We start from the raw sequence: 26,565 nt of genomic DNA on the forward strand, positions 1-26,565 counted from the left end.
TAGGTCGTTTAATTTAGTTTAATTTAGCAGTGGGAACGCTAAGATTCCATTTGGGAAATAACTATTCATGAAAGCCTAAAAAACGACAACATCACAGAGAATAACTTCAAATCTACATGAGAATGATTCAGGGCTGAGTGTGTGGATATTCTGGAGTTCCAGTAACTCAGGATTCATTGGGCACTCGGTTGAACTTCATATCTTTAAGTAATAAAATGTCATAATGAGCGTAGGCTGACTATAAAGATTGTGTAAATAAAATCTTCTTCCATAGGCTTACAGAGAAGGACTGATAATGATGACTCCTCCTACACTCTTTTTACAGAGGGGAAATACACACAAATGCTAAAACATGAAAATGTTTTCAAAATGAAGATATTATTCACAATTATGATCAGATCATATATACAATATATATTCGTAATGTATAAATATTATCCATAAAATAGTTTTTGGTGTGATAAATCAAGGTCAAATGGCCACTTTTATCTTTTATTCCTTACTTTCTACTTCCTCCCTTTGAAGCCCAAAGCACTGCAGCTGGTCATGTTCTCACTGCTAAGGAAAACACTCATTAGAGGCTCCCCATGTATGCCATGAGAGCATCTCAATGCCAAAACATGTGCTTTAATTTTCCCTCATTATTGTAGATAAGACGGAGAAATGCTGAACTTTGATAAAGAAGTAGTGACGCAGAACATTATTTTGTCATAGATCCAGATGTCTCGAAGAAGGGGTGGAACAGCTGTGCTGGAGGGCCAATAGGGCTAAAGAAATTGCCCTCCCCCACAATGCACCACTATTTAAAAGCCATTGTCTTGCAAAATGGTATGGCCTCAAATCATCATTGAAGATTTGCAGTAACACACTATATATAGCTTATAGTTCACAGACAATCTCTTTCCTTCACACAAACTGTTCCCCATAAGTCTAAGTGGTTTATGAACTGAAGGTTGTGAATCCTAATCATAATGTACCTTACAAGATTTGTTGATGTCAGAGAGACATCTGGTTGTCTTACACTTTTCATACATTTTCTTTGAAGGAGAGAGAGAACACTTCATTTTGGGATTTTTTTTACCCTCTGGACAAGCAATTCTAATAAACGCATACAGTACAGAGCAGCCCAGGTGGGACATGATCCCACAATCCCTAGCCTTGGAGGCTGACGGCTTATCTTTATGGCCACTGGGCCTGTAATCAAAAAATGTTTGCATTACAAAAAGGCTTTGCAAAAAGCTTTCCCACAAATTGCTAAGTTGGACTGCCATGTTGTTGTAATTAGACATTTTTAATAACTAAATTTGTTGGTACCCCAGAACTTCTGAAAATAGAATGGGGGGGGGGGGGGGTTAGTCAGTTAAAATTATTGACCAAAAGGAATTGATACCCCAGACAATAAAAAAAGACAGATTGCAAACAGTGGAAATATTTCCTTTTTATATTGGTTTACAAACATCATTCAGAATTTAATAAATAAACTCTCATTCAATCCCACATATAAATCTCTAGTTATTATTATGAAGTGGTTTTATTAATAATGTTCTGTATATTTACACTAATGTAGTAAAATTATTGTGGAAGGGACCAAATGCTGGGATTACAAAGAAATGTTGTTTGACAGATAAGTTCACATCTGCAGTATGTGGTCATTTTATTGTTAGAAAATGTTCAGTAATTTCCATTTTTATTGAATGTGCGCCATGAATAAAAGAGCTGTGTCCTCCCACTGAATAGATCATTGTTGCTATTAAAAGTTATTTAAAAATAAAAAAATAAAAATGAATACTGTTCACTGTCCTAAAAATGTCTTTGAAATTCCGGCAAGGCTCTGCAATACCCGACACAGCTAGGATTTGTTGCTCCTAAACAGTGTGCTTTTTGTTTTCATTTTAATTTAAAATTGAATTTCAAGTTGGAACTGGAGTAAACACCACTTAAACCACCATTCAAAAACGATCAAGCAATTCTGGAGCCTATTATGGACATACAGAAGAAAAAAAACACATACACACAAAATGCAAGACAAACCTGAAAAAAGTGTTAATGCAGATTATTTCAATTATGTATTATTATTATATTATTTATTTGAATATTTTAAATGACTGTTTTTATATTTTAGGTAGAAGTATCCCTCCTAAATGACATTTAAAAAATAGACAGACATAAACAAGAATGATGGCGTAAAAACACATTTACATATATAAAACATGTTCAACATGATAAGCTGTTTATAAAAAGAGTCTTCTCAGAGATTTGTATTTCAAGAATTTAAAACTGCCATGTAGACAGGGTAAACGGGAGCTGGTCTCTTTCACAGACTGAGTATGATCCGCTCACACTATTTTTGAGCAAAACCTCCTTTTTCTGACTCAGAGCAGCATGAACAATGTGATTGGTCAGGCAGGATACTGTTGCTCCGCCCAGTGAGGTCTTGATTGGCTCTTTTTCTGTTAAATTTAGAAAGACGTAACACAAGTCATCTCATCAGCCAGCTCCTCTTCCTCGTGGCTCCTGATTGGCTCCTCGTCACTGTATATGGGTCCCATGTCTGCGTGGTTCAGGAAGCCTTGGCTTTCCCCAGAGCCCCCACGGCTTAGGAGATCACTTGCAGCACTTTCCATCTCATCTATGGTCATGTGACAGGCATCTGCAATCTCACGCTTGGCAAAGGCTACAAATTTTGGGTCCTTGGCATACAACCCCAAACCTTCAGAGATCAAGACCTGTAGATGAGAAAAAGAAAGATCTGAAGTGACTGAGAGTGATGGAAGTATACACGTCCAAATTTTATAGAAATTAATACATTTATTTAGCAAGGATGCATTCAATTGATCAAAATGCTTCTTGAGCTCTAGATCAGCATATTATAATTATTTCTGAAAATCATGTGATATTTCTCCATAAAGACTGCTGAAAAATACTCTTTGCCATCACAGGAGTATAAAAACAGTAAAAAAAAAATAGTGCTGTCAAATCGATTTATCATGATTAATTGCATCCAAAATAAACGTTTCTGTTTATATATGTGTGTGTACTGTGTAAAATTTTTATGTATATATAAATACACACACATGCATGCATATATTTAATAATTTTTAAAAATATTTATATATTATATATATAAATCTATACATGTATCTATATATCTTATACAAAATCTATATATCTTAAATCTATACATGAAGGAGTGTGTATTTATATATACATAATAATTCTACACAGTACACACACGTATATTATTCAAGCACAAACTTTTATTTTGGATGTGATTAATCGATTTGACAACACTATTTTATAAAATATATTGCATTACATCATTATAGATAGATAGATGGATGGATGGATGGATGGATGGATGGATGGATGGATGGATGGATGGATGGATGGATGGATAGATAGATAGATAGATAGATAGATAGATAGATAGATAGATAGATAGATAGATAGATAGATAGATAGATAGATAGATAGATAGATAGATAGATAGATAGATAGATAGATAGATAGATAGATAGATAGATAGATAGATCATTTTATACATCCATCACAGCAGCATTACTACTGTGTTGCTGTGCTACTTTTGAAATGTTCCCTTGATGTTGCCTTAATGTTGTTTTAGTTGTAACATGTTACTGTAATATTGATGTACTTAAGCTGTAATGTGTCTGTAAAGTAATTTTTTTCTATTACTGTAATGTTGCTCTCATGCTCTAGTGTTTCTCCACTCATACCGCTTCCACCAGACTGTCAGCGCTGCCTCTCTTCTCGCTGTAATGAGGACTGAGTTGGGTAGGGACTCTTAGGGTGGTGTAGGCTCTATATGGCTGCCCCCCTCCACCAGCAGAGGGTCCCGAGTACCATCCCGAACTGGGGTGCCGAACCGATGCAGGCACTCCAACGGAACTAGACTTTTTGTCCCAGATGCCCATATCACCAGCCCCTGCTGCTCCCTCCTCCTCTACTAAGATAAGGGGAGCGTAGAGGAGACGACCCCGTCGAGGGCCAGTGTTCGCCCAGGATGCTGTTGAACCCGTGGACGATCTTGCACTGCTGCAACGAGAATCGTAACTGCCGTATCCCTAAACGTGAGAGAAAGAAATAAGGAAAGACTGAGTGACATAGGTTCTGTTCAAAAACCAAGTAATAATCAAGGGAGCCACTTCAGTTATAAAAAGCAATTGACTACCAGGAACTGTGAACTGTGTGAACATAAGGTGTTTCTTCAACTACAGCCATTTTTAGACCCTGTGGGCTTTTGGAAAATAAAATCTGGTAGAATATTTTCAGGCTTGTTTAATCTTTCTTCTAAGACTACTTTCACAAGTAGCATTTTAATGTATCCTTAATAAATTTAATAAAAATATTTTGACACAAAATTGTTGGTCCCAATTGTACAGTTGTTGGGTCAAACAATTTTACTCCAGTACACAAGTGTTATTGAAGCGCATACTTCAATGAGACTGAGACTGATACATAATTGAGACTGATACATAATTATTTTCACTCAATAAATATTAAAATGTGTACATTTATTTCACTATTTGTTTATTTTCATAGTTGTTAAAATAATTATTATTCCATTGAAGGTCTGAGAAAAGGGTAAAACCACAAAATCAATAAAAGGCATTTGAAAAGCTTAAAAAAGTGTGATAATGTGATCTCCATATTATATATATAAGTCATTTATTTCAATGTTTTATTGTATTATCAAAACCACCTTACTCATTGAATAAAATATAAATACAATTAATAAATAAATAAAATTCATGTGAATACTAAAATAATGCATTTTATGACAATTATGCAATTAGAACACTGCAGAAGATGTAAGAACAAATATAACACTATTTGCAATATAGTAGGAACATTACCTGTGAACGCACTCTGCAGGGTGGGGAGTTCTGATGGTACGTTCCTGGGATGGGCAGATCATCGCTGCTGCCTTGCCTTCTTAAACACTGTATATTAAATGAAGTTTTTCTCCCTGAGAAATGAACAAAAAAAAAAAAAAGCAATTCACAGATTAACTTTAGGCACAATCCGTTAATTACCTCCAAACAACATTATAATTAATAATTATGAAATAATTAGAGACATTTTACCAGTAGGTGTTGCTGGCAGTAGACGTCTTCGTGCTGTCCTCCTGCCTTCTTCATAACTGTTTCCATAGTGATTACCGTAGACAGGGTGTCTCATAGAGTGGCCATCATACATGTCTCTATGTCCTGAGAACATTGTGCTGTCCTCTGGATAACCATGCCTGAGGACAAAAAACAGATGTTAGATTTTTTTTATAATACTACTTAAAGCTGCAGTCCGTAAATGTTGGCGCTCTAGCAGTTAATAAACAGAAAGTCTTGTGTGTATGCGTCTTGCGGAAGAACATTACAGCCGGAGCTACTTCTCTCTGTTTATATCTATGGTGAGTCATGCAGGGACTGTGCTTATCCGCAGTGGTTCCTAGCAGACCGGTCTGAAATAGTCCCAATAGAAACACTTAACAAAATTTTGATGCAAATTAATTCACAGAAATTCAATCCAGCCAACTGAAAAATTTAGATGTGATCAGTCACTAGGAAATTTTCAATTGGAGACCTGCATTTTTTTACAGTGTTGCCACATGTGTATAAAATCAAGCACCTAGGCATGCAGACTGCTTCTACAAACATTTGTGAAAGAATGGGTCGCTCTCAGGAGCTCAGTGAATTCAAGCGTGGTACTGTGATATGTTGCCACCTGTGCAATAAGTCCATTTGTGAAATTTTCTCACCACTAAAAATTCCACTGTCAACTGTTAGCGTTATTATAACAAAGTGTAAGCAATTGGAAACAACACCAACTCAGCCACGAAGTGATAGGCCAAGTAAAAATCACAGAGTGGAGTCAGCACATGATGAGTCACCAACTTTCTGCAGAGTCAACAGCTACAGACCTTTAAACTTTGTTTGACCTTCAGATTAGCTCTAGAACAGTGTGTAGAGAGCTTCATGGAATGGGTTTCCATGGCAGAGCAGCTGCATCACCAAGTGCAATGCAAAGCATCGGATGCAGTGGTGTAAAGCACACCGCCACTGGACTCTAGAGCAGTGGAGACGTGTTCTCAGGAGTGATGAATCATGCTTCTCTGTCTGGCAATCCAAAGGATGGATCTGGGTTTTGCAGTTACCAGGACAAAGGTACTGGCCTGACTGTATTATGTACCAAGTGTAAAGTTTGGTGGAGGTGGGATTATGGTGTGGGGGTTGTTTTTCAGGGGTTGGGCTTGATCCCTTAGTTCTGCTGAAAGGAACTCCTAATGCTTCAGCAAACCAATACATTTTGAATAATTTCTTGCTGTAAAATTTGTGGGAACAGTTTGGGGATATCACCTGCCTGTTCCAACATGACTGCGCACCAGTGCACAAAGCAAGGTCCATAAAGTTATGGATGAACAAGTTTGATGTGGAGGAACTTGACTGGCCTGCACAGAGTCCTGATCTCAACCCGATAAAATCCCTTTGAGATGAATTATAGTGGAGACTGCAATCCAGGCCTTCTCTTCCAACATCAGTGCCTGACCTCACAAATGCGCTTTTAGAAGAATGGTTCAAAATTCTCATAAACAAGCTCTTAAACCTTGTGGAAAGCCTTCTCAGAAGGGTTGATGTTGCTGTTATAGCTGCAAAGGGTGGGCCAACTCCATATTAAACCCTATGGATTAAGAATGGGGTGTCATTAAAGTTCATGTGAATGTAAAGGTTGTCCCAAAACTTTTAGCAATATAGTGTACAGCTGCACACTATGTAACCTTTGGTTTACCCTCTAGTGATTGGAACATTGGAGAACATTGTTTTGGTTGTGCTCCGGCTCTGTGTGTGGATGAATATGGTTGAATAGAATGTGGATGAAATAGGAATTCACTCATTCAGGCAAAGGTAAGACTTTAGAGTACCTTTCTCTAGAGATGACACTCTCGCTATCCTCGTCTTTTCCATAGAAGCGCTGTTCTCCAGGGTACTCGCCACCTTCCTCTCTCCGAGACAGCGGAGAAGAGAACCTGTCTCTGGAGTCCCTCCTGAGGGAGAAAAGAGGAAACCGACAGTCAGCAGGAGACTGAGAGAACAGAGAAGGGTCCTGGGAGGTGCTACCAACTATCTGCTGAATGCTTACCTTGGGTATTTGTAGTATGACGGTCTATGAAAAAATTAAATACAGTAAAAAAACAGAATGCAAAAATACAAATAAATTACATAATTAATATGAGGTATAACGTATAATATAAATAAATGCAATACAACCAACTAGATTTACCTCTTGGGCAGCTGGTCTATCACACCATTCTTGTGTTGGTAATGAAGGGAGGAGCGCATGCTGTCTCTTCTCCTAAAGTTTTCATGCTCCAGAGCACCGTTACCATTCTGTGTTTTTGCAAAGGAGCTCCTACGTCCCAGTCCCCCGTTCAAGATGCCGTCTCCTGAGACAGGAACAGGTGCGACGCTAGGAGAAGTGGCCAAAGAGGAGCGCCGGCTTCTGCTTGAGGGCTCAGCGTGGCCTGCATAGCCATTTTCATTCTAAGAGGTAGGTGATATGAGAGAAAAAAACACCAAACTGTTATATTAAAATAAAAATGTCCAAAGTATGACAATTCTGTTGACGATTTATATTTATATTTACACTACCTTTCAAAAGTTTGCAGTCGGTGTGATTTGTCTTTTATTTAGCAATAATATATTAGATTGATCAAAAAGGACAGTAAAGACATTTATAATGTTACAAAAGATTTGAACTTTCTATTCATCAAAGAATCCTTAAAACAAAAAAAGTATCCCGGTTTTTTGCAACACTGATAATAATAAGAAATGTTTCTTGAGCACCAAATCAGTATATTTGAATGATTTCTGGATGATAATGTGATACTGGAGACTATTTAAGGATTAGATTGTTGCTGAAGCTAAACAAAAACAGAGCTAAACAGAGGCCCAGTGGCCTAATGGATAAGGCATCAGCCTCCGGAGCTGGGGATTGTGGGTTCAAGTCCCACCTGGGTCGTAAGCTTTTTGTGTGGCTAACTACGCAAGGACTGACGACACTTTAAAAGTGTGCTGCAAAATGTGGTGTACTTTACCTAAAGAAAGCAAACTATTAGCAATCATACAATCTTTGATTGACGTTAAGGTAATGCTATACTTTATACAATCATTTAATTTGACCAAGCAAGCCACAAAATCTACACCTACACCAAAAAATCCTCAGCTCAAACCCCTATTCATTACCGGATATCTGCTTCTGTCAGAGTAAATCTGGTACTCAAATTACCATCCGTCCCAAAAGACCAAGTGCCTCATTACTCTGAATAATGTTCTGATTCTTATGTCTCTGTCTATCTGGTTATAATGGAATATTTCCATTTAGTGAATCTACAGATTTACAGAATTAACTCCTTATACAAAACAAATTGAGCTAATTGATTTGATTAAAAAAAATAGACATTCAATTTTCATAAATGTGCTCCAAAAGAATGTTGATGGTTTGAAGTGATAAGCACCGTATAGTGATCATCATCCTCCTCTTGCTCCTCCTCCAACCCATCTTCTTCCTCCTCCAGATCTGCATTCATGGCCAGTCTCATTTCTGGCCCCAAGTCCTGCAGAGTTCGCAGCCCTGCCTGACACAGATGCACACGGAAAGAGAGAGGTACCACAGTATATATGCAGCTCAGTTATACAACACATACAATCAGGCCCCAGACACCAAAATGACCAAAAAACTCAGAAACCACTAAGTGATGGCCCAGCAGCTTAACAGATAAGGTTTTAATCATATTTGGCATGATTTAAAATGGGCTCTAAAAAGGATGCTTTTAAAAATGAAAGAGGTTGAGTGGCCTAATGGATAAAGAATCAGTCTCTGGAGCTGGGAATTGTAGGTTTGGGTTGCATACCTTACATTTGTGTTGCCAAACCTACACCCTAGTTTAAATTGTATAAAAATATCAGCCACTTAGATCAAAGATGACATGTCTGTTAGAATGATTAAACTGAAGGGCAGTAGTGGCCTAATGGTTAGAGAGTCAGACTAAATTCTCAATACTGGCAGGAAATGATTTAGCACCTAACCCCCAATCGCTCCCTGGGCACCACAGCAAAATGGCTGCCCACTACTCTGTGTGTAACGCTGGATCCAATGATGATGAAGATGAAATAACATGAGATTTATTTAAACCACTCAAAACGAGACAGTGTGTCTTAACACAAACAACAACAGACAATAATCTAAGGGAGAACCTAAATGCACGGTGATGATTAATTAAAAGACGAAGAGCTGTGATGAATGGTGGTGTTAGTGTCCATGGTGACAGATTGTGGCAGGAAAAAAAAACAAAGGGAGACATTTGTGATGAAAGAAAACCAAAGCAAACTGAACATGACTGTGACACCGGGTGTGTGTCCACGGTTTGCAGTGGGTGTGTGTTCACTACTCACTACTTATAATGTGTGTGAACTAACTTGGATGGGTTAAATTTGGAGTATGTGTTACCATATTTAGCTTTCACACATATTTTGGATTTTTTTTTAGTCCTGTTGCGTTATGAAGATCACATGACCAGAACTGAGGTTGTAATCATAGCAAAGATCATTTAAAACTAAGTAGGGCTAGAAGAGAAAATAACATTATTGTTGCTTATACCTAATATTACTGACTGAGACTACCAATGGTGGATGAAGTACACAAATCAAGTACTTGAGTCAAAGTCAGATACCAAATATTACTCTAGTAAAAGTACTCTTTTTACATGATTTTTAATGAACTTCACTGATTGATTAATGTTTATTTATTTAGCAATTTAATATTTTCCCAATCCTAACCTTTGTACTGCTCAAAATGTGTTGGTGTGTGTGTGTGTGTGTGTGTGTGTGTGTGTGTGTGTGTGTGTGTGTGTGTGTGTGTGTGTGTGTGTGTGTGTGTGTGTGTGTGTGTGTGTGTGGAGGGGTGGCGGGGATGGGGGGAAATTTGGTATTAATATATTTGGAAATGCATTTGGTATTTGGTAGAAAAACACAGGTTACGGGTTGCCTGGAACGCGGCATTAGTCTTTTATTTGTATGAATTTTGTAATCTTGGGTTTACGGGCAGCCATGGCCTAATGGTTAGGGAGTCAGACTAGTAATCCAAAGGTTTTTAGGTTCAATTCTCGATAACAGCAGAAAATGACTGAGGTGCCCTTGAGCAAGTCGTCGCCTAAATATTTAGTTTATTTACAATATTAAATCCTAAAGTTCAGTATTAGCAACTTACTTTTTGCTCCATCAGTCGCTCCAAGTGGTGCTCACTGCAGTGCCAAATGACGTCCAGCTCCACCTTTCTGGACGTCATGGGTTGAGCTTGACCTAGTCCAGCTCCACCTCTGTGGATCTAATGGGTGGAGGGATAGAGTTATGGGTAGGATTAGGGTGTGGTTGGACATTCTAGCTCCACCCATTACGCCCAAATTACATTCAAAGAGGGGGAGCTGGACGCCCAGAGAGGGGGAGATGGACTTCACACTCCACCATGGCTCTGCAGTGAGCAGCCTCTCCTGTTCGTGGTTCATTTTGAGTCTTGTGAATTCAGTGACTTGTTAACTGCAGGCTCACTGACCGGATCATTTGAATCTTTGAGTTGTTGACTCAAGAACAGATGCAATCAGATGAGTCCAATTCACAAATGAATCGTTCAGTGTGATTTAAGAACTGCTTAAATAGTTTAATTCAAATAAGTTAGCTTGTTCCGGAATTGGTCACCACTATTGCGCCTCCGAGCAGGTCCCGATTTCTTCAGTTCAAAACAATGAGGAAAGATTTTTATGAAATGTAGTGGAGAAAAAAAGCATAATCTGAAATGTATCGAAGTAAAAGTAAATGTTTCCATAAATGAAAATATTCTAATAAAGTACAGAAACTTGAAAAATGTACTTAAAGGAACTGTATGTAAGAAATATATTTCAATTAATCATAAAATGGCCCTGATATGTCACTAGACATTAAGAAATCATGTTAATTTCAAATACTTATATCACTGACTTATATGAATTACAACAGTAATCAGGCCAGGATATTGTCATTTAAATGTTGTTGTAGCAGCCCTTAACTGATGTTGATGTTGACATGTTGCGTTTTGGCCTGAAGTTCCACCCTCCTCTTATCAACTCAATCACAAAGTCAGTAGTGTTTCAGCATCCGGGTTGCTAGCTCTCCTCTAGTTACCACAGCTGCAGCTACACATGTTCCTGCTGATTCTGCAGCCTATCTGGCAACCTCGAGTCAGGGGGAGGGGGAGAGGGGTTAGTGATTTCAGTACCAGTTTTGGCCACAATCTTACATACACTTCCTTTAAGTATAGTAACAAAATAAAAATAATTTGTTACTGCCCATCACTGGAGGCTGCATGGCTAAAGATAAAAGAAGGCCCAGTGGTCTAATGGATAAGGCCTCAGCCTACAGAGATGGAGATTGTGAGTTTGGGTCCCACCTAGGTCACAAACCTTAAATTTGTGTTGCCTCAAGTTAAAACTGCAGAAAAGCTAATATCCACCTATCAATGATAACCTTTAGGATGAAATTATAGTGAGTCCTTGATGAATTAGCTGAAATAATATAAGAATGATTGAGGCTGTGAACATAACAGCTGATCATTTATAAACCAAGAGATTACATTGCTAATGCTGAAAGAAGGCCCAGTGACCTAAAGGATAAAGCATCAGACTCCGGAGCTGGGGATTGTGGGTTCAAGTCCTACCTGAGTCATGAGCAATAGCTCTCTGTCCAGGATTAAATGTGTGCAGCAACAATTTTACTCTAAGATTGGCAGATTGTTTAAAAGCAACCTGGGCCACCTTAGTACAGATGAAATAGCCTGTAAGAATGATGAAATGCATGCTGCATGGACACAAAATCCACACATGAAAACTCAACCTTCCAATGACAGCACACCCACAGAGAATAATAATAAGGAACGGTGTAAAGGGATACTTGGGAGGGAGAGTGCCAGGATAACAGGATACATTTTAAAGTAAAGACTTTTGTTTGTTTAGTATGCTTCAGTGGATCATCTCGCATTGTGGGATTTGTATGCACCCATTACATATGAGGACAAATGTGGAGCATTTCCATAAAATGTGTGATTTAGCCAGTTTAGGTATTATTGTGCCCAGATACATGGGAAATTACTCTACAGGAATAAAATGTGCTAGAAGCTGTGGTAAGAGATCTACCTGTAGAGCTGAAGGGTTACCATTCTCTGTCTCTCCCAGACCCACTTTCTCCTTCCTTTTACGGAACTTCCTGAAATAGTCCTGGATCAGGAACGTAGCATAGAATTTACCCACAGTCACTTCCTCATCTGCAACAGATTAAATTAAAACAGCACAAGAAGTTGAACATGTAATGTCTAATGTTTGTATATTTGTCTGAGTATAAGGTTTGTACAGCATTGAGAACTGAACTGAGGATGTGGTTTAAATGCCAATTAAATGAAAAAATTTAAGGGAGTCAAATGAAACATATAGTAAAATACTAAGTATTCAATACTACATTTAATTTTCTGTGTAAATTACTCATAAATATGTTTCACATGCACAGCAAATGAGGCATTTCCAGAAACACGAGTTTTTAATTGAGGATAGAACTCACCAGCAGGGGGAGGAATAACCTCATCCAGGATTTTGGGTTTTATTCTTTTCCAGATCTTCTTAATGATGATTCTCAACTCTTCATTCCCTTGATCTGGGTTCCCTGAGAACAACACATTACAGCCAAATAAGCTTAAACAGCTATCCAAGAACATATCACCTGTGCTTATACAAATTGCTTATAGAAAAGGCTTATTGACTATTAATATTCTATTAAGTGATCTATATTATTGTATGTGGTTGAATTTAGTCATGTTTAATTTGACAAAAAAATAAAACACACCTACAACAAATGACAAGGACAAAAGCGCCTCTAGATTTATATGCAAAGCACACCTTCATATGAATCATCTGTAGCTCTGTAACAGAGAGATGACGTGTATGAGTATGCAGAGGGTGAGTGTTTGTGTGTATGCCCGTACTGACCGTCAGTTTTGATTTTCAGGGCTGTTCTGACCAGGGCGAACAGGGTGGCGTTGAAGGTCACTGTACCATCACTATTCAGGGGCATGTTCATGGCAACCAGCCTCTGCCAAAAAGAGAGGGAGACAAAATAAGACACAAAAAAAGGGAAGAGAACACACCAGATGAATTTTGTGTGTCTGCACCTTGCAGGCCACACGATGAGGACAGAGTTTCCCAAATCCAAGTGGTGGTTGGATCCTCCTGAGCAAAGCCACTACATCTAAGTGTTTAATACGACCCCTGGAAAACAAACACACACTTAATCAGTATTAAAGCATTTTTGTTTGTAATATAAAACGCATTAGAGAGAGACTGATAGTCTTACTTGGCTTCAGGGTCATACTCTGACCAGATTCTTTTAAACTCATCTAGGTGATGTGGTCCAAGAATTGACCAATCACGGGTCAGATAGTCGAAATTGTCCATAATGACGGCAACAAACAGGTTAATAATCTGAAAATCCACAACAAAGACACACATTTGCATTTAACTATCCAAATCACACTGAAATCATTTCAGCTAGCAAAAGGCTACCATGTCCTGCATAATAATTACTAAGAGCTCAACAATACTTTTTTCTGTACAAAAAAATGATCTACAGGCAGTAAATGTTTTATATATATATATATATATATATATATATATATATATATATATATATATATATATATATATATATATATATAAATGTATATCATGATCATGACTTACTGTACTAATACCTCAGCACATTTTACTAATTCATTCCCATGTTTTTAAATAAATAGTGCACGCAATCTAATAATTTGTTCCCTTGTTTTACTAAATTGTGACCACGTATAGTAATAATCTTTCCCTTTTTTTAGTTAAATCAAAACAAGGAAACAAATTAACAAATGATTTAATAATAAAACATTATTTACTAAAAAAAGGGAAGCAATTAATAAATTGTCAGAACAAATTCTTAACACGTGGCCACGATTTTACTAAAACGAGAACGAATTCTTATTTCATTGCCATGACATATATACACTATATTGCCAAAAGTTTAGGGATGCCTGCCATTACATGCACATGAACTTTAATGATATCCCACACTTAATCTGAATAAAACTCTTCTGGGAAGGCTTTCCACAGGGTGTTTAATGCTCATTTAGAAGCGCATTTGTGAGGTCAGGCACTGATTTTGGATGAGATGGCCTGGCTCGCAGTCTCCGAAAAGTGTGATTTGTCACTCCTGAGAACACGTCCAGCGGCAGGGTGCTTTACACCACTGCATCCGATGCTTTGCATTGCACTTGGTGATTTAAGGCTTGTATGCAGCTGCTCGGTCATGGAAACCCATTCCATGAAGCTCTCTACACTGTTCTTGAGCTAATATGAAGGCCACACAAAGTTTGGAGGTCTGTAGCTGTTGATTCTGCAGAAAGTTGGCAACTTCTTTGCATTGTGCACCTCAGCATATTAACAGCATATTATTAACAGCATATTAACACCTCATATTAACAGTTGCTGTCCCCGCTCATTTTTACATGGCCTACCACTTTGTGGCTGAGTTGATATATATATACAGCGAGGAAAATAAATATTTGAACACCCTGCTATTTTGCAAGTTCTCTCACTTGGAAATCATGGAGGGGTCTGAAATTGTCATGGGTGCATGTCCACTGTAAGAGACAGACATAATCTTTAAAAAAAATCCAGAAATTACAATATATGATTTTTTAACTATTTATTTGTATGATAAAGCTATAAATAAGTATTTGAACACCTGTCTATCAACTAGAATTTTGACCCTCAAAGACCTTTTAGTCTGCCTTTAAAGTGTCCACCTCCACTCTATTTATTATCCTAAATTAGATGCATCTGTTTGAGGTCGTTAGCTGCATAAAGACACCTGTCCACCCCATACAACCAGTAAGAATCAAACTACTAACATGGCCAAGACCAAAGAGTTCTCCAAAGACACTAGAGACAAATTTGTACACTTCCACAAGGCTGGAAAGGGCTACGGGGAAATTGCCAAGCAGCTTGGTGAAAAAAAGGTCCACTATTGGAGCAATCATTAGAAAATGGAAGAAGCTAAACATGACTGTCAATATCCCTCGAACTGGGGCTCCATGCAAGATCTCACCTCGTGGGGTCTCAATGATCCTAAGAAAGGTGAGAAATCAGCCCAGAACTACATGAGATGAGCTGGTCAATGACCAGAAAAGAGCTGGGACCACAGTGCCCAAGGTTACTGTTGGTAATACACTAAGACGTCATGGTTTGAAATCATGCATGGCATGGAAGTTTCCCCTGCTTAAACCAGCACATGTCCAGGCTCGTCTTAAGTTTGCCAATGACCATTTGGATGATCCAGAGGAGTCATGGGAGAAAGTCACGTGGTCAGATGAGACCAAAATAGAACTTTTTGGTCATAATTCCACTAAACATGTTTGGAGGAAGAAGAATGATGAGTACCATCCCAAGAACACAATCCCTACTGTGCAGCATGGGGGGTGGTAGCATCATGCTTTGGGGGTATTTTTCTGCACATGGGACAGGGCGACTGCACTGTATTAAGGAGAGGATGATCGGGGCCATGTATTGCGAGATTTTGGGGAACAACCTCCTTCCCTCAGTTAGAGCATTGAAGATGGGTCGAGGGTGGGTCTTCCAACATGACAATGACCTGAAGCACACAGCCAGCATAACCAAGGAGTGGCTCTGTAAGAAGCATATCAAGGTTCTGGCGTGACCTAGTCAGTCTCCAGACCTAAACTAAATAGAGAATATTTGGAGGGCGCTCAAACTTTGTGTTTCCCAGCGACAGGCTAGAAACCTGACTGATCTAGAGAAGATCTGTGTGGAGGAGAGGGCCAAAATCCCTCCTGCAGTGTGTGCAAACCTGGTGAAAAACTACAGGAAACGTTTGATCTCTGTAATTGCAAACAAAGGCTACTGTACCAAATAATAACATTGATTTTCTCAGGTGTTCAAATACTTATTTGGAGCTCTCTCATACAAATAAATAGTAAAAAAATCATATATTGTGATTTCTGGATTTTTTTTTTTTAGATTATGTCTCTCATAGTGGACATGCACCTACGATGACAATTTCAGACCCCTCCATGATTTCCAAGTGGGAGAACTTGCAAAATAGCTGGGTGTTCAAATGCTTATTTTCCTTATATATACACACACACACTTGTTCTCATGTCATGTACAGGGCTCCGTAGTTTTCAATTCTAAAGTTTTCTTTAAAACAAAATAAAAAGAGAAGCTTGGAAATTATACAGCTATAATGTAACTGTAAAATATAGTTGATTTAACCAAGAACAACATTCGGTACAATTACCAAGAAGGCGCAGAGCATAAAGAAACTGATGAAGTAGACAATGGCAAAGTTGCTGCCACAGGTGAATTCTTCACCCGGTTCATAGTCTGACTCAGGGTCACAGCGCTTCCCTGGAAGACTGGCCAACATGATCTCCTGCCACGCTTCACCCGTTGCACACCTGCACATGATGAATACATACATTACATTTATGCATATGCTTTTATCCAAAACAACTTACATTGGATTCAAAGAATACATTTTTATCAGTTCATTCATTTCCTGGGAATTAAACTCCATGAACTTTACATGGCTAACACCATGCGCTGCTGTTTGAGCTACAGACATTCTCTCACCTGAACAGAAGCAGCACGGCCTGCGGAAAGGTCTGAAAATTGTTATTCCTGTTGATTTGCGTGTGGTCCTGCATGGCGATCTTTCCAAATGTCTGACAAAGAGAGAAATAATTCATTATTTTTTAAACAGTTATTTGTCTGTTTATTTAAAAATAATCTAAACAATATAGTAATATAATAAATAATAAAAACTATATAAAATCATATATACATTTCCCCAGCATCCAGTTACCTGCATTCCAATCACAGCATAGATGAAGAAGATCATAGCAATCAGAAGAGCAACATACGGCAGGGCCTGAGGGACAAAAAGAAAAGTATAAATGAAGGGCCAGATTAACTAAACAGGGCAAATTAGCTTAAAAGCACAATTCCAAAAAAGCGCGGATGGGAGTGGAAAGTTTTGCACATGATCTACTGAGATTCGGCAAATTAAAGAACATAGAAGGAGCCGGATCTCTTCCATAATGACCAACACAATCTTCCAAGAGCAGCGCAAATTAGTGTCTGGTTTAAGACATGTTTTTTTGGACAATAAATAATGGTGCAAATAACAGTAATTTGATGAGTGCCAACCTTAGTAATTCACCTTGAATTAATTTAAATACGTTCTGCCGATAAATGAAACTCCTACAAATGCATATTCAATAAGTTCAAATACAAAAAATAATTCACCTTTTAAAGAGTGTTTACGCTGGCGCAAAGCTGTTAGTAAATCTGGCCCTTAGACTAATCATTTGCTCAAAATATGAAAAAATTTTTTATAATCATTGTTTTCTGACCTGGAGTGATTTCACAAAAGTCCAGAGCAAGGTACGAATGCCCTCCCCCTTGCTGAGTAGTTTAACCAATCGCATTACACGAAACAGGCGGAAGAAAGTAATTGATACACGAGAACTGTCCTCTGAGCTCTAAGGAAAAAGAAGGCAGAAAAATTGACTTTTTTATAAAGTGGCAAACAGAACACATACGATGTGTTTCTAATTTGTAGATCAACTATAAGTGAGCTAATGTCTGGATTAAACACAATTATGATAATCATTAGAATCTAATAAAGCTCAAATGATGGTTGTGACCGAATTTTTTTTTTTTTTTAAACATATTACCTTTGAATTAAACTTGAACTGTACAATATGCTAAGTATCTAAATATTTTGGAACCGTATCAATTAGCTGGTTGCATAAGGAAAAGAGGAACTCACGCTGAACTCTGTAACCACAATGTCCACCACACTTCCCACAACAATCAGAGCATCAAAGGAATTCCATGCGTCAGTAAAGTAATGCTGTGAAACGGGGGAAAAAATATTAAATATAAACCAGATATTAAGAGCCGCACACAAAAAAAGTTCAGAATGAATGGTTTGAGAAGGGTTTAAAGGTGCACTATGTAACTTTTCCGTCCGATAGAGGTCGCCTATTCAAAACAAAGGCGTAGTTTGATGGGTAGTTTGGTCTTCACCTCACAGCGGGTGGAAAAGAATCAGGATAGGACTCGGGCAGAAATCATGTTCATGGATGCGATTATTAACGTTACTGTACTATGAAGCAGAGCAGGGCTGAGTGTTGTGGGAGCTGAGCAAGGCCACTGGAGCAATTGATAATAAGATGAACGCAACACGCGATTTGCGGGCAGCGGGACTTCTATTATGCCACAGTTGCCGGCGCCATTTCCGCTTTTCCGGTGATGAGTATGAGGTAATGCAGCTCTGTTTAGGTGTGTTAAAATTTATGTTATGACGTTACTCTGTGCGTTCATTCAGCGGCTGCTATGACACTTGTTGCACACTGCATTAAGAGTAAAGCGTTTCTGCAAGATAAAACCAGAAACCGAGTGAAACACAGATATGACGCAATTGACAGGCGACTCCCTCAGACGTTCCGGTTCCTTGGTAAAAATAGCAATTTTCTCACAATTTACAAATAGTTGGAAACATTTTGGATATTGTAAGTACTCAACTAAACAAAATATATAACACTGGCCTAGTGTTTTTATTTTTACTGATTTATTTTTACATAGTGCACTTTTAAATGATTTTAATACAATAAATCTGTAACTTTATCGTCAGTAGCTTATTAGCAAGCAAACAAATATCTGTCATATCTGCAAGTGATTGAAAGGACTGACCCGGAGTCTGAGAGCCATCAGTTTAATGATCATCTCCACAGTGAAAAGGCCGGTGAAAACCATATTGAGGATGTCCATCACGTGACTAAAGAACTTTGACTGCTCATAGTGCTGTGGAAGCATCCAGAAACGGTGTGATTCTATGTTCAGCATTTGACTCAGTATCTACTTCAAATAATTTGTCCTTCATATTTCTACTTCATAGACTCATATATTTAGATGGATGTCAGTCTACAGAGGCCTTTTCAAATGAAGCAGTGCTACTGCTGTCTTAATTGGTGCTGTATTCACATCTTGTTGGAATTATGTTATTTTTAGACATTTTAACTAATCTATATTATTAAGATGCAATCTGTTTACTGACTGCATATAATTCATATAAATTAAAGAATGATAACTATAAATATAACTATGATCATCCACATCAACGTATGATAACATTCAGCTGGGGAAAGAAATTCTGAAAGTGATGAAATACTCTGTGCCTTTATCGTTATAGTTGATTTTTTGGACTCTGCTATTCTTAAAAAGAAAACAAAATTGTTATTGTTAGTGTTGTGGTGTGAACAGGCCTTTAGTTTAATTAGTTAATTGGTAATTCTGATATGACATGAAGGCACCATAATCCTACCAAGTTCAATTTCTCAATAGTATTTCAGCACTGGCATGGTTAATGTTGGATTATAAGAAAGCTCATATAAGCTCAGATTCCCAATACCAAAAATAGATGTCTTTGTTTTTGGTTCTACATGCTGATTATACAGCTTTTGTAAGAGTTGTCAGACTCAGCTGCTTACCTGCACAGCCAGAGTAACAGTGTTGAGGAGAATCAGCACAAACATGATGTACTCAAACCCTGTGGAGTTGATTATGGACCAGAACTTGTACTGGACTGGGTTTTTGGGGATGTACAGCTTCAACGGCTGAGCCTTTAGGGCGTATTCCACACATTGTCTCTGTAAATGACAAAAAGGAGACATAATGTGAGAAAATATACAATGTACTAGTGCACAACTCAACTCAAATGATTTATTATTTAAAATGAAAAAAGAACATGAAAACTTGTATAGTTACTCTTAAATCAGCACTAGGTAACTTTTCAACCTTCATAATATATTTTCAAGACTCTTGTGATGATACATCGACTTACAATAGGTTGAATGACATGTCTGCCATAGCTTGATGGGGTCTGTATCGTTTTTAATCGTACTTTTAAACTTCGGGTTTCGGGTAGTAACCCGAGAACAAAAAGAACTACAAAATTTGACTGCTTTACGGCAAATACGTCACTTCCACCAACACCCACACTTCCAGAGGTGTCAAGTAACGAAGTACAAATACTTCGTTACCTTACTTAAGTAGAAATTTTGGGTATCTATACTTAACTGGAGTAATTATTTTTCTGCCTACTTTTTACTTCTACTCCTTACATTTTCACGCAATTATCTGTACTTTCTACTCCTTACTTTTTAAAAATAGCCTCGTTACTCCTCTTTTATTTCATCTTGTTTAAAAAAAACTATGCAGATAAATCGCGTCATCCTGATAGTGTGAATTTGATTGTGGTTGGATGAGAAGTGTAAACATATACCATTCCAACACCCTATTGGTTACTACGCGATCCATCGAGCCTGCACATGACTCAAAGCACAAATCACACACGGTGTTGCCAGATTGGGCGGGTTCCAGCGGACGAGCAGCACGCCCTTTCAGTCAATCAGCGATCAGCAGCAGACGCGCTCATTCATGACAGCCAGGTTTTTAGCGCGATAACTTGTCGTAGATGTATTACTAGCTCAGGGTTGTCATGTCAACAAATGCACGCGCGATGGCATCCCCTGTTGTAGGATGACAGCTTACGACAGTAGTTGAGGACATTATTTTGTCTCAACTGTAGGGGGACCCCGAGAGCAAAAGTTGCCAAGTGCTGCTTTAAAGGGTTAGTTCACCCAAAAATGAAAATTATTTCATTAATTATTCACCCTCATGTCGTTGGGCACCCGTAACACCTTCGTTGATCTTCAGAACACAAATGAAGATATTTTTGTTGAAAGCTGATGGCTGAGAAAGGCTTCAGAAAGGCCTCCATTGGCATTCAGTACATTTCCACTGACACACTCACAAGACCCATAAAAGGCACTAAAAACATTGTTACAAAGACCATCTCACTACAGTGGCTGTACAATAATTTTAGACTGCGACAAGAATAGTTTTTGTGCGCAAAAAAAATCTAAATAATGACTTAATCCGCCAAGTTATTGTCTTCCGTGTAGGTCTCGGACGTGAACTCACCTCGAACTCACGCGATAGCGGCGCTCCTCCTCTTCCGGGTCATGTATTCGAACGGTGGAGCTGCGTCATATTCTCGCGCATGCGTCGAGTTCACGTCAATAACTTGGTGGATAAAGTCGTTATTTTGACCTTTCTGAAGCCTTTCTCAGCCATCAGCTTTCAACAAAAATATCTTAATTTGTGTTCCGAAGATTAAAGAAGGTCTGAGTGTTCTGAAGATGAACAAGGGCGAGTAATTAATGAAATAATTTTTATTTTTGGGTGAACTAACCCTTTAATATACGATTCAGTTTTTATTATTAACAACATATCTGTGCATGTTATTCCAAATAAAAAAAAATGTGTTGTCTTTATAATCTTTAATCAAAATATAACTTCCTCTTTTCTGCTGATGACACTTAGGCTGCAACAGCAAAATAGTTATTTATTCAATGTTTTAGCAAACATGACTCTATTCTGGTTTGAAATGCCCACTTTACAAAATCCAATCAGTTCCAGATAGATTAAAACTTTTTTTTTATTAAATACCCTATTTTGCTAGGACATACACTACCACTCAAAAATGTGGGGTTGGTTGATTTTTCAATGTTTTATCTTTTGCTCACTTAGACGGCATTTATTTGATTTAAAAAAATACAGTAATATTGTGACATAAGAATTTTTGTACTTGAATGTATTTTCATTTACATGAAATGTCATTTATATAATTTTCAGCAGCCATTAATCCAGTCGTCAGTGTCACATGATTATACAGAAATCATTCTAATATGCTGATTTGCTGCACAAGAAACTTTTCTTATTATTATCAAAGTTGAAATATAGAAGTTATATATATATATACCAGTATTCTTTGAAGAATAGAAAGTTCAAGATCAAATGAATGTGTCCTTCATCAATAAAAGTATTAATTTCTAAAATCCTTACTTACCCCAGACTTTTGAAAAATAGTGTATTTTACATTATAGATGTACAACTGATTGTGAATTTTCTCTCAGTAATGCTTTCGTCCAACCTGATTTTTGTCCAGCTCGCAGTTCTTGAACTCAGCCTCTCCCTGCTCGCGGAAAGTGATGATGACAAAACCCACAAAGATGTTCATCATGAAGAATGCGATGATGATGATGTAGATGATGAAGAATATTGAGATCTCCACGCGGTAATTGTAAATGGGCCCGTGATTCTCTGCGTTGGCATCAATGGCTTTGTAGAGCAGCCTGAATGAGGAAAACAGGATGTGAAGCATATTGTATAAACATGGTCATAGTGACCTTCAATGACATATGGAGGAAGATGACAGAGGGGCAGACTCACGCTGGCCAGCCCTCGAAAGTGGAGACCGTGAACAGGGCCATCATTCCCATCAGGACATTATCGAAGTTGAAGTCGCTGTTGAGCCAGATCCTCTCTCTCACCATTGGATGACTCACATCTCCGTCTTTATACACCACAAATGTGCCCCTGTGTCACACACACACACACACACAATTTGTAGGCACAAATGGATGCACAAACACTCATGACACATAAGCACACATGTTGCCGAAAGGTAAACACATATGGTTAATATGAGAACAGAATTAAACAGTAATGACAGATGCTGAAAAATGACATACTTGCATTGTTCTGGAGTGTTTTTAGCTTCATCTGTGCAACGATAAAATTTACCCTACAAAATACACCAGTAATGACGCATTAAAAATACATTCGCAGACAATATTTATGCTGATGTTAAACTTCTGAGAGCACAGGAGGTGCAGTCTTTGTGTGTGTATGTGTGTGTGTGTGTTTTACCTTGAAAAGCTGCACACCAATGCAGGCAAACATGAACTGAAGTAGAGTGGTGACGATCATGATGTTCCCGATGGTCCTTATAGCCACAAACACACACTGTACAACATGCTACACACACAAACACATTCATTAGAGAAATGGAGTTTACACCATAACACTGACCGAAAAACTAAAATGTTGAAAATGAATTGCATGACGTTTGGGGTCGGCAAAATAAAAAAAAAATTAAGAAAATGTAAATTTAATTTGTTTATGGTTTTGGTTCCATTCATCATAGCATCCTGGAAGAATTTTTTTTATGGTTTAACACGTTTCTTGAGCACTATATATATATATATATATATATATATATATATATATATATATATATATATATATATATATATATATATATATATATATATATACAGTATACACATGCAAATATTTCTTAAATATATACTTGATGGAGTGTGTATTTTTATATACATACATTATACACAATACACGCACATTTATTGTGTATGTACACACATAATAATAAAGAAACTTTTATTTTGGATGTAATTATTCACGATTAATCATTTGACAGCACTAAATGTTGTACAATTTTTTTTAAGTATTTTTTATTTAAAAAAACTGTACCTTAAGTCCTTTGGCTCTGTTGATAGCTCGAAGAGGCCTCAGTACTCTGAGCACCCTTAGGATCTTCACAACAGATATGGCACTTGAACTAAGAAAGAGAACGAGAGAGAGAGAGAGAGAGAGAGAGAGAGAGAGAGAGAGAGAGAGAGGGGGGGGGGGGGTTGAATTTGTACATGTGGACTCAAAAAGATCTACAGAAACGAACAGACTGATCTTCTTTTTCTCTTCCACGTCTTTTTTTTTTTGCATTAAAGCTTGATAGGGCACTGTGTACATTTTTCCACCAGAGGGCAATACATACAATTACATCATATACTGATGCGTTCATCAGATATCACAGCTCACATGTTTACACAAATAATGAACAGGAGTCTTTTGATGTTGTGGACTTACTGTAAGAAGAAGGAGACCAGGGACACGCTGACCACCAAAAGATCCAACAGATTAAACCAGTTTCTGCAGAAGGAACCCGGATGAAGGAATGCACCATGCACTGTCATCTGCAGAGAGGTAAAGAAAGAAAAAAGATGGAGAAACATTTCCATGTAGCTACACTTCTGGTGGTGTCATCTTATCAGTTTGAAATCATTACAAGAACTGTTGTTTAGATGATTGACCGTTACCTTCAGTAAGATCTCCACAGTGAATATGGAAGTGAACGCATAATCAGCATAACCCAGAACCTGTAGAGAGAGAAATAATATAAATATAAATATTTATAAAATAAAATATATAAATACATTTTAAAATGATGGTATGTACAGTAGGATGTATGGTGACTGGTTTGTTTGTGCAGTAGGACACGGTCCTGGATCAACATTCTTTGTTGTTGAAGATTTCCACCAAACAATCTGAACCCTCAGCATTATGTTTTCCTAAACCCTCAGGGAAATAATAGGTTGATAAGCATGTTGTTCAAGCCCTTGCCCTCAGTCCTGACCCCAAACCTCAAATGTGATTGGTTGATACCAATGTTGTTCCAGAACTAACAAGCATGCTGATCCAGTAACATGTCCTACTTGGGTAAATCATGTTAAGCTATGCATGTATGTGTGCGTGCGTACGCGTGTGTGTGTGTGTGTGTGTTGTGTGTGCGTACGCGTATGCGCGTGTGTGATTGAAGGATGGTATTCCTCAGCTGGCACAGAAGGGCTTGTCCAACATGCCAAAAAGGCCAGCTGCAGTAAATAACTATTTATGATCCTGCATGTGTGTGCGAGCAAGCAGGAAACTCACATTGTTCCTGAAGGAATGAGCTCTGATAGGATCCTCCGCAGCCAGAGAGATGCTGCTGAGAATGATGAAAACCAGGATAAGATTAGTGAAGATGTGGTGATGGATCAGGGTATGGCAGCCCACTCTTATCCTGGAAGGAGACACAAAGAAAATTGTGGTCAGCTGTGTGTTGTCTACGTGGTCCAAAATGTAAAAGGACTATTTAATTTATTTGCCATACCGCTTGAGAAAACAGAAGCTTTTTATACGGTCATGAATATGCTGTGTTCGAATCCACTCATTCACTATTCACTACATAGTAAGTGTCACATAATTCACAATGTGAATGAGTCAAAATTAGTACAGTTGATGTGCGTTGTTCACTCTCTTGACTTGATATTTGAAGGAAAAATACAATCGAAGTTGATCATGCAAATTTGTCTGACTCTGCAGTGAGGCTGATGAGCGCATGTGTGTGTTTGTTAGTGATGAACAGTTTGCGGTTAAATCCACCGATGGGGCGGGCCAGGTAATAAAAAAATAACGTTCCAATGAATTGTGGGTGGATGAGAGATAAGTCATTGTGTTTGTTTGATAAAGACATTTTGTGAGCCCACTCCTCACGTGCACTCATGGGGGAGGAGAAGCTCATTATAATATGCAAAGCATATTATCCAATTATAGCAGTGGGCGTTTACTTCCAAGTCTTCAATGCCGTACGCCCATGAAAATTGTTCCATGAGAGAGGCTCAAAATAAGTGTAGAAAATAGCCTATTACTTATTCATTATTATGTTTTTGAATGTAAAAACCACAAGAACGTCATAAGTTGACCTCAGACAACTTAAAAAAAATATAAAACAGTTCATGACCCCAGTTCATGGTATCTTTAATGTTTCACAAAGAAATTCATACCATACACGTTTGGAATTACATGTGTAAATAACGTCAATTACAGTTTTTAACGTCAATTCATTTTTTAGTAAACTATCTCTTTAAATAGTCAAGTTATTTTATGTGTGGTTTAAACTGCACACTCACGGGTTGGTCTTGCTGAGGCAGAAGAACGCACTTCCCTCTGGGATTGGTAGAATTTTCTCTTTAGGAGGAGCAAAGTCAGCAACATTGAGCTGAATTTTCCCTTCTTCCAGTGGAGAAGGACAGAACGAAAGAAAGTGGGAGAGATAGACAGAGAGAAACTGAGTTAATGAGAACACCACTGTACCCTTGAGTAGCCAACGCTAAACCTCAGGACACTCCAGAGGGACTGTTAGTGCATTCTAGGATGAGAAATTATGGTCACAAACGTCTGCTAAATATCTACTAAACAGTTTTTGAGTTAACAATCTGTTCAGAAGTGATATGGACTTCACCTTCATCTCCCTCCTCATGCTCCTCTTCCTCTTCTTCTTCCTCCTCCTCCTCCTCGTATTCATCATCCATGTCCACCTGTTGAAAACAGAACGAAAGATGGACCTCAATGTGATGATTATTCAACAACAATGGCAGAAGAGTTTGATTTCCATACCTTCACCTCCCCTTTCTCTTCTTCACCTTCAGTCTGTTCCCCCTCTCCCTCTTTTTTTTCTCTGTCAGAATCAATAGATTTCCTTTTACAATCTTTGTCTGTTTTTGCATATACAGTAAGGCTCAAATGTCTGAAACTACTTGTAAAAAATGCATCTATTTAGCTTTTTTTCTAATATTTTTTTAATTAAAAATCTCACTAACAATTTCAGTAAAATA

The 26,565-nt window shown here is 37.9% G+C and overlaps 1 protein-coding gene and 1 non-coding gene across 2 annotated transcripts in view; one reads left to right on the forward strand and one right to left on the reverse strand.

Moving 5' to 3' along the window:
* Positions 1-1,967: 1,967 nt before the first annotated feature.
* Positions 1,968-26,565, reverse strand: part of cacna1fb (calcium channel, voltage-dependent, L type, alpha 1F subunit) — a 58,836-nt gene continuing 34,238 nt past the window's right edge. The window contains exons 18-48 of the mRNA XM_067413874.1: positions 26,348-26,408; positions 26,193-26,268; positions 25,861-25,963; positions 24,842-24,971; positions 24,229-24,288; positions 23,999-24,105; positions 23,606-23,693; positions 22,982-23,089; positions 22,804-22,856; positions 22,502-22,648; positions 22,203-22,404; positions 19,696-19,854; positions 18,899-19,009; positions 17,973-18,056; positions 17,554-17,682; positions 17,004-17,069; positions 16,772-16,863; positions 16,437-16,596; positions 13,440-13,567; positions 13,258-13,354; positions 13,076-13,178; positions 12,651-12,752; positions 12,233-12,360; positions 8,528-8,647; positions 7,294-7,553; positions 7,153-7,176; positions 6,935-7,057; positions 5,106-5,263; positions 4,875-4,987; positions 3,735-4,082; positions 1,968-2,726 (exon numbers count right to left, since the gene is read on the reverse strand). Of these exons, the coding sequence (XP_067269975.1) occupies positions 2,460-2,726; positions 3,735-4,082; positions 4,875-4,987; positions 5,106-5,263; positions 6,935-7,057; positions 7,153-7,176; positions 7,294-7,553; positions 8,528-8,647; positions 12,233-12,360; positions 12,651-12,752; positions 13,076-13,178; positions 13,258-13,354; positions 13,440-13,567; positions 16,437-16,596; positions 16,772-16,863; positions 17,004-17,069; positions 17,554-17,682; positions 17,973-18,056; positions 18,899-19,009; positions 19,696-19,854; positions 22,203-22,404; positions 22,502-22,648; positions 22,804-22,856; positions 22,982-23,089; positions 23,606-23,693; positions 23,999-24,105; positions 24,229-24,288; positions 24,842-24,971; positions 25,861-25,963; positions 26,193-26,268; positions 26,348-26,408 (3,907 nt within the window). The 3' untranslated portion in view covers positions 1,968-2,459. The remainder of the gene's footprint in view (positions 2,727-3,734; positions 4,083-4,874; positions 4,988-5,105; positions 5,264-6,934; positions 7,058-7,152; positions 7,177-7,293; positions 7,554-8,527; positions 8,648-12,232; positions 12,361-12,650; positions 12,753-13,075; positions 13,179-13,257; positions 13,355-13,439; positions 13,568-16,436; positions 16,597-16,771; positions 16,864-17,003; positions 17,070-17,553; positions 17,683-17,972; positions 18,057-18,898; positions 19,010-19,695; positions 19,855-22,202; positions 22,405-22,501; positions 22,649-22,803; positions 22,857-22,981; positions 23,090-23,605; positions 23,694-23,998; positions 24,106-24,228; positions 24,289-24,841; positions 24,972-25,860; positions 25,964-26,192; positions 26,269-26,347; positions 26,409-26,565) is intronic.
* On the forward strand, positions 7,959-8,031 carry trnar-ccg (transfer RNA arginine (anticodon CCG)). Its single transcript has one exon. It is a non-coding gene; the product is annotated as a tRNA-Arg (tRNA).

Source organism: Pseudorasbora parva, chromosome 13 (assembly GCF_024679245.1).
Source record: "Pseudorasbora parva isolate DD20220531a chromosome 13, ASM2467924v1, whole genome shotgun sequence".
NCBI lineage: Eukaryota > Metazoa > Chordata > Actinopteri > Cypriniformes > Gobionidae > Pseudorasbora > Pseudorasbora parva.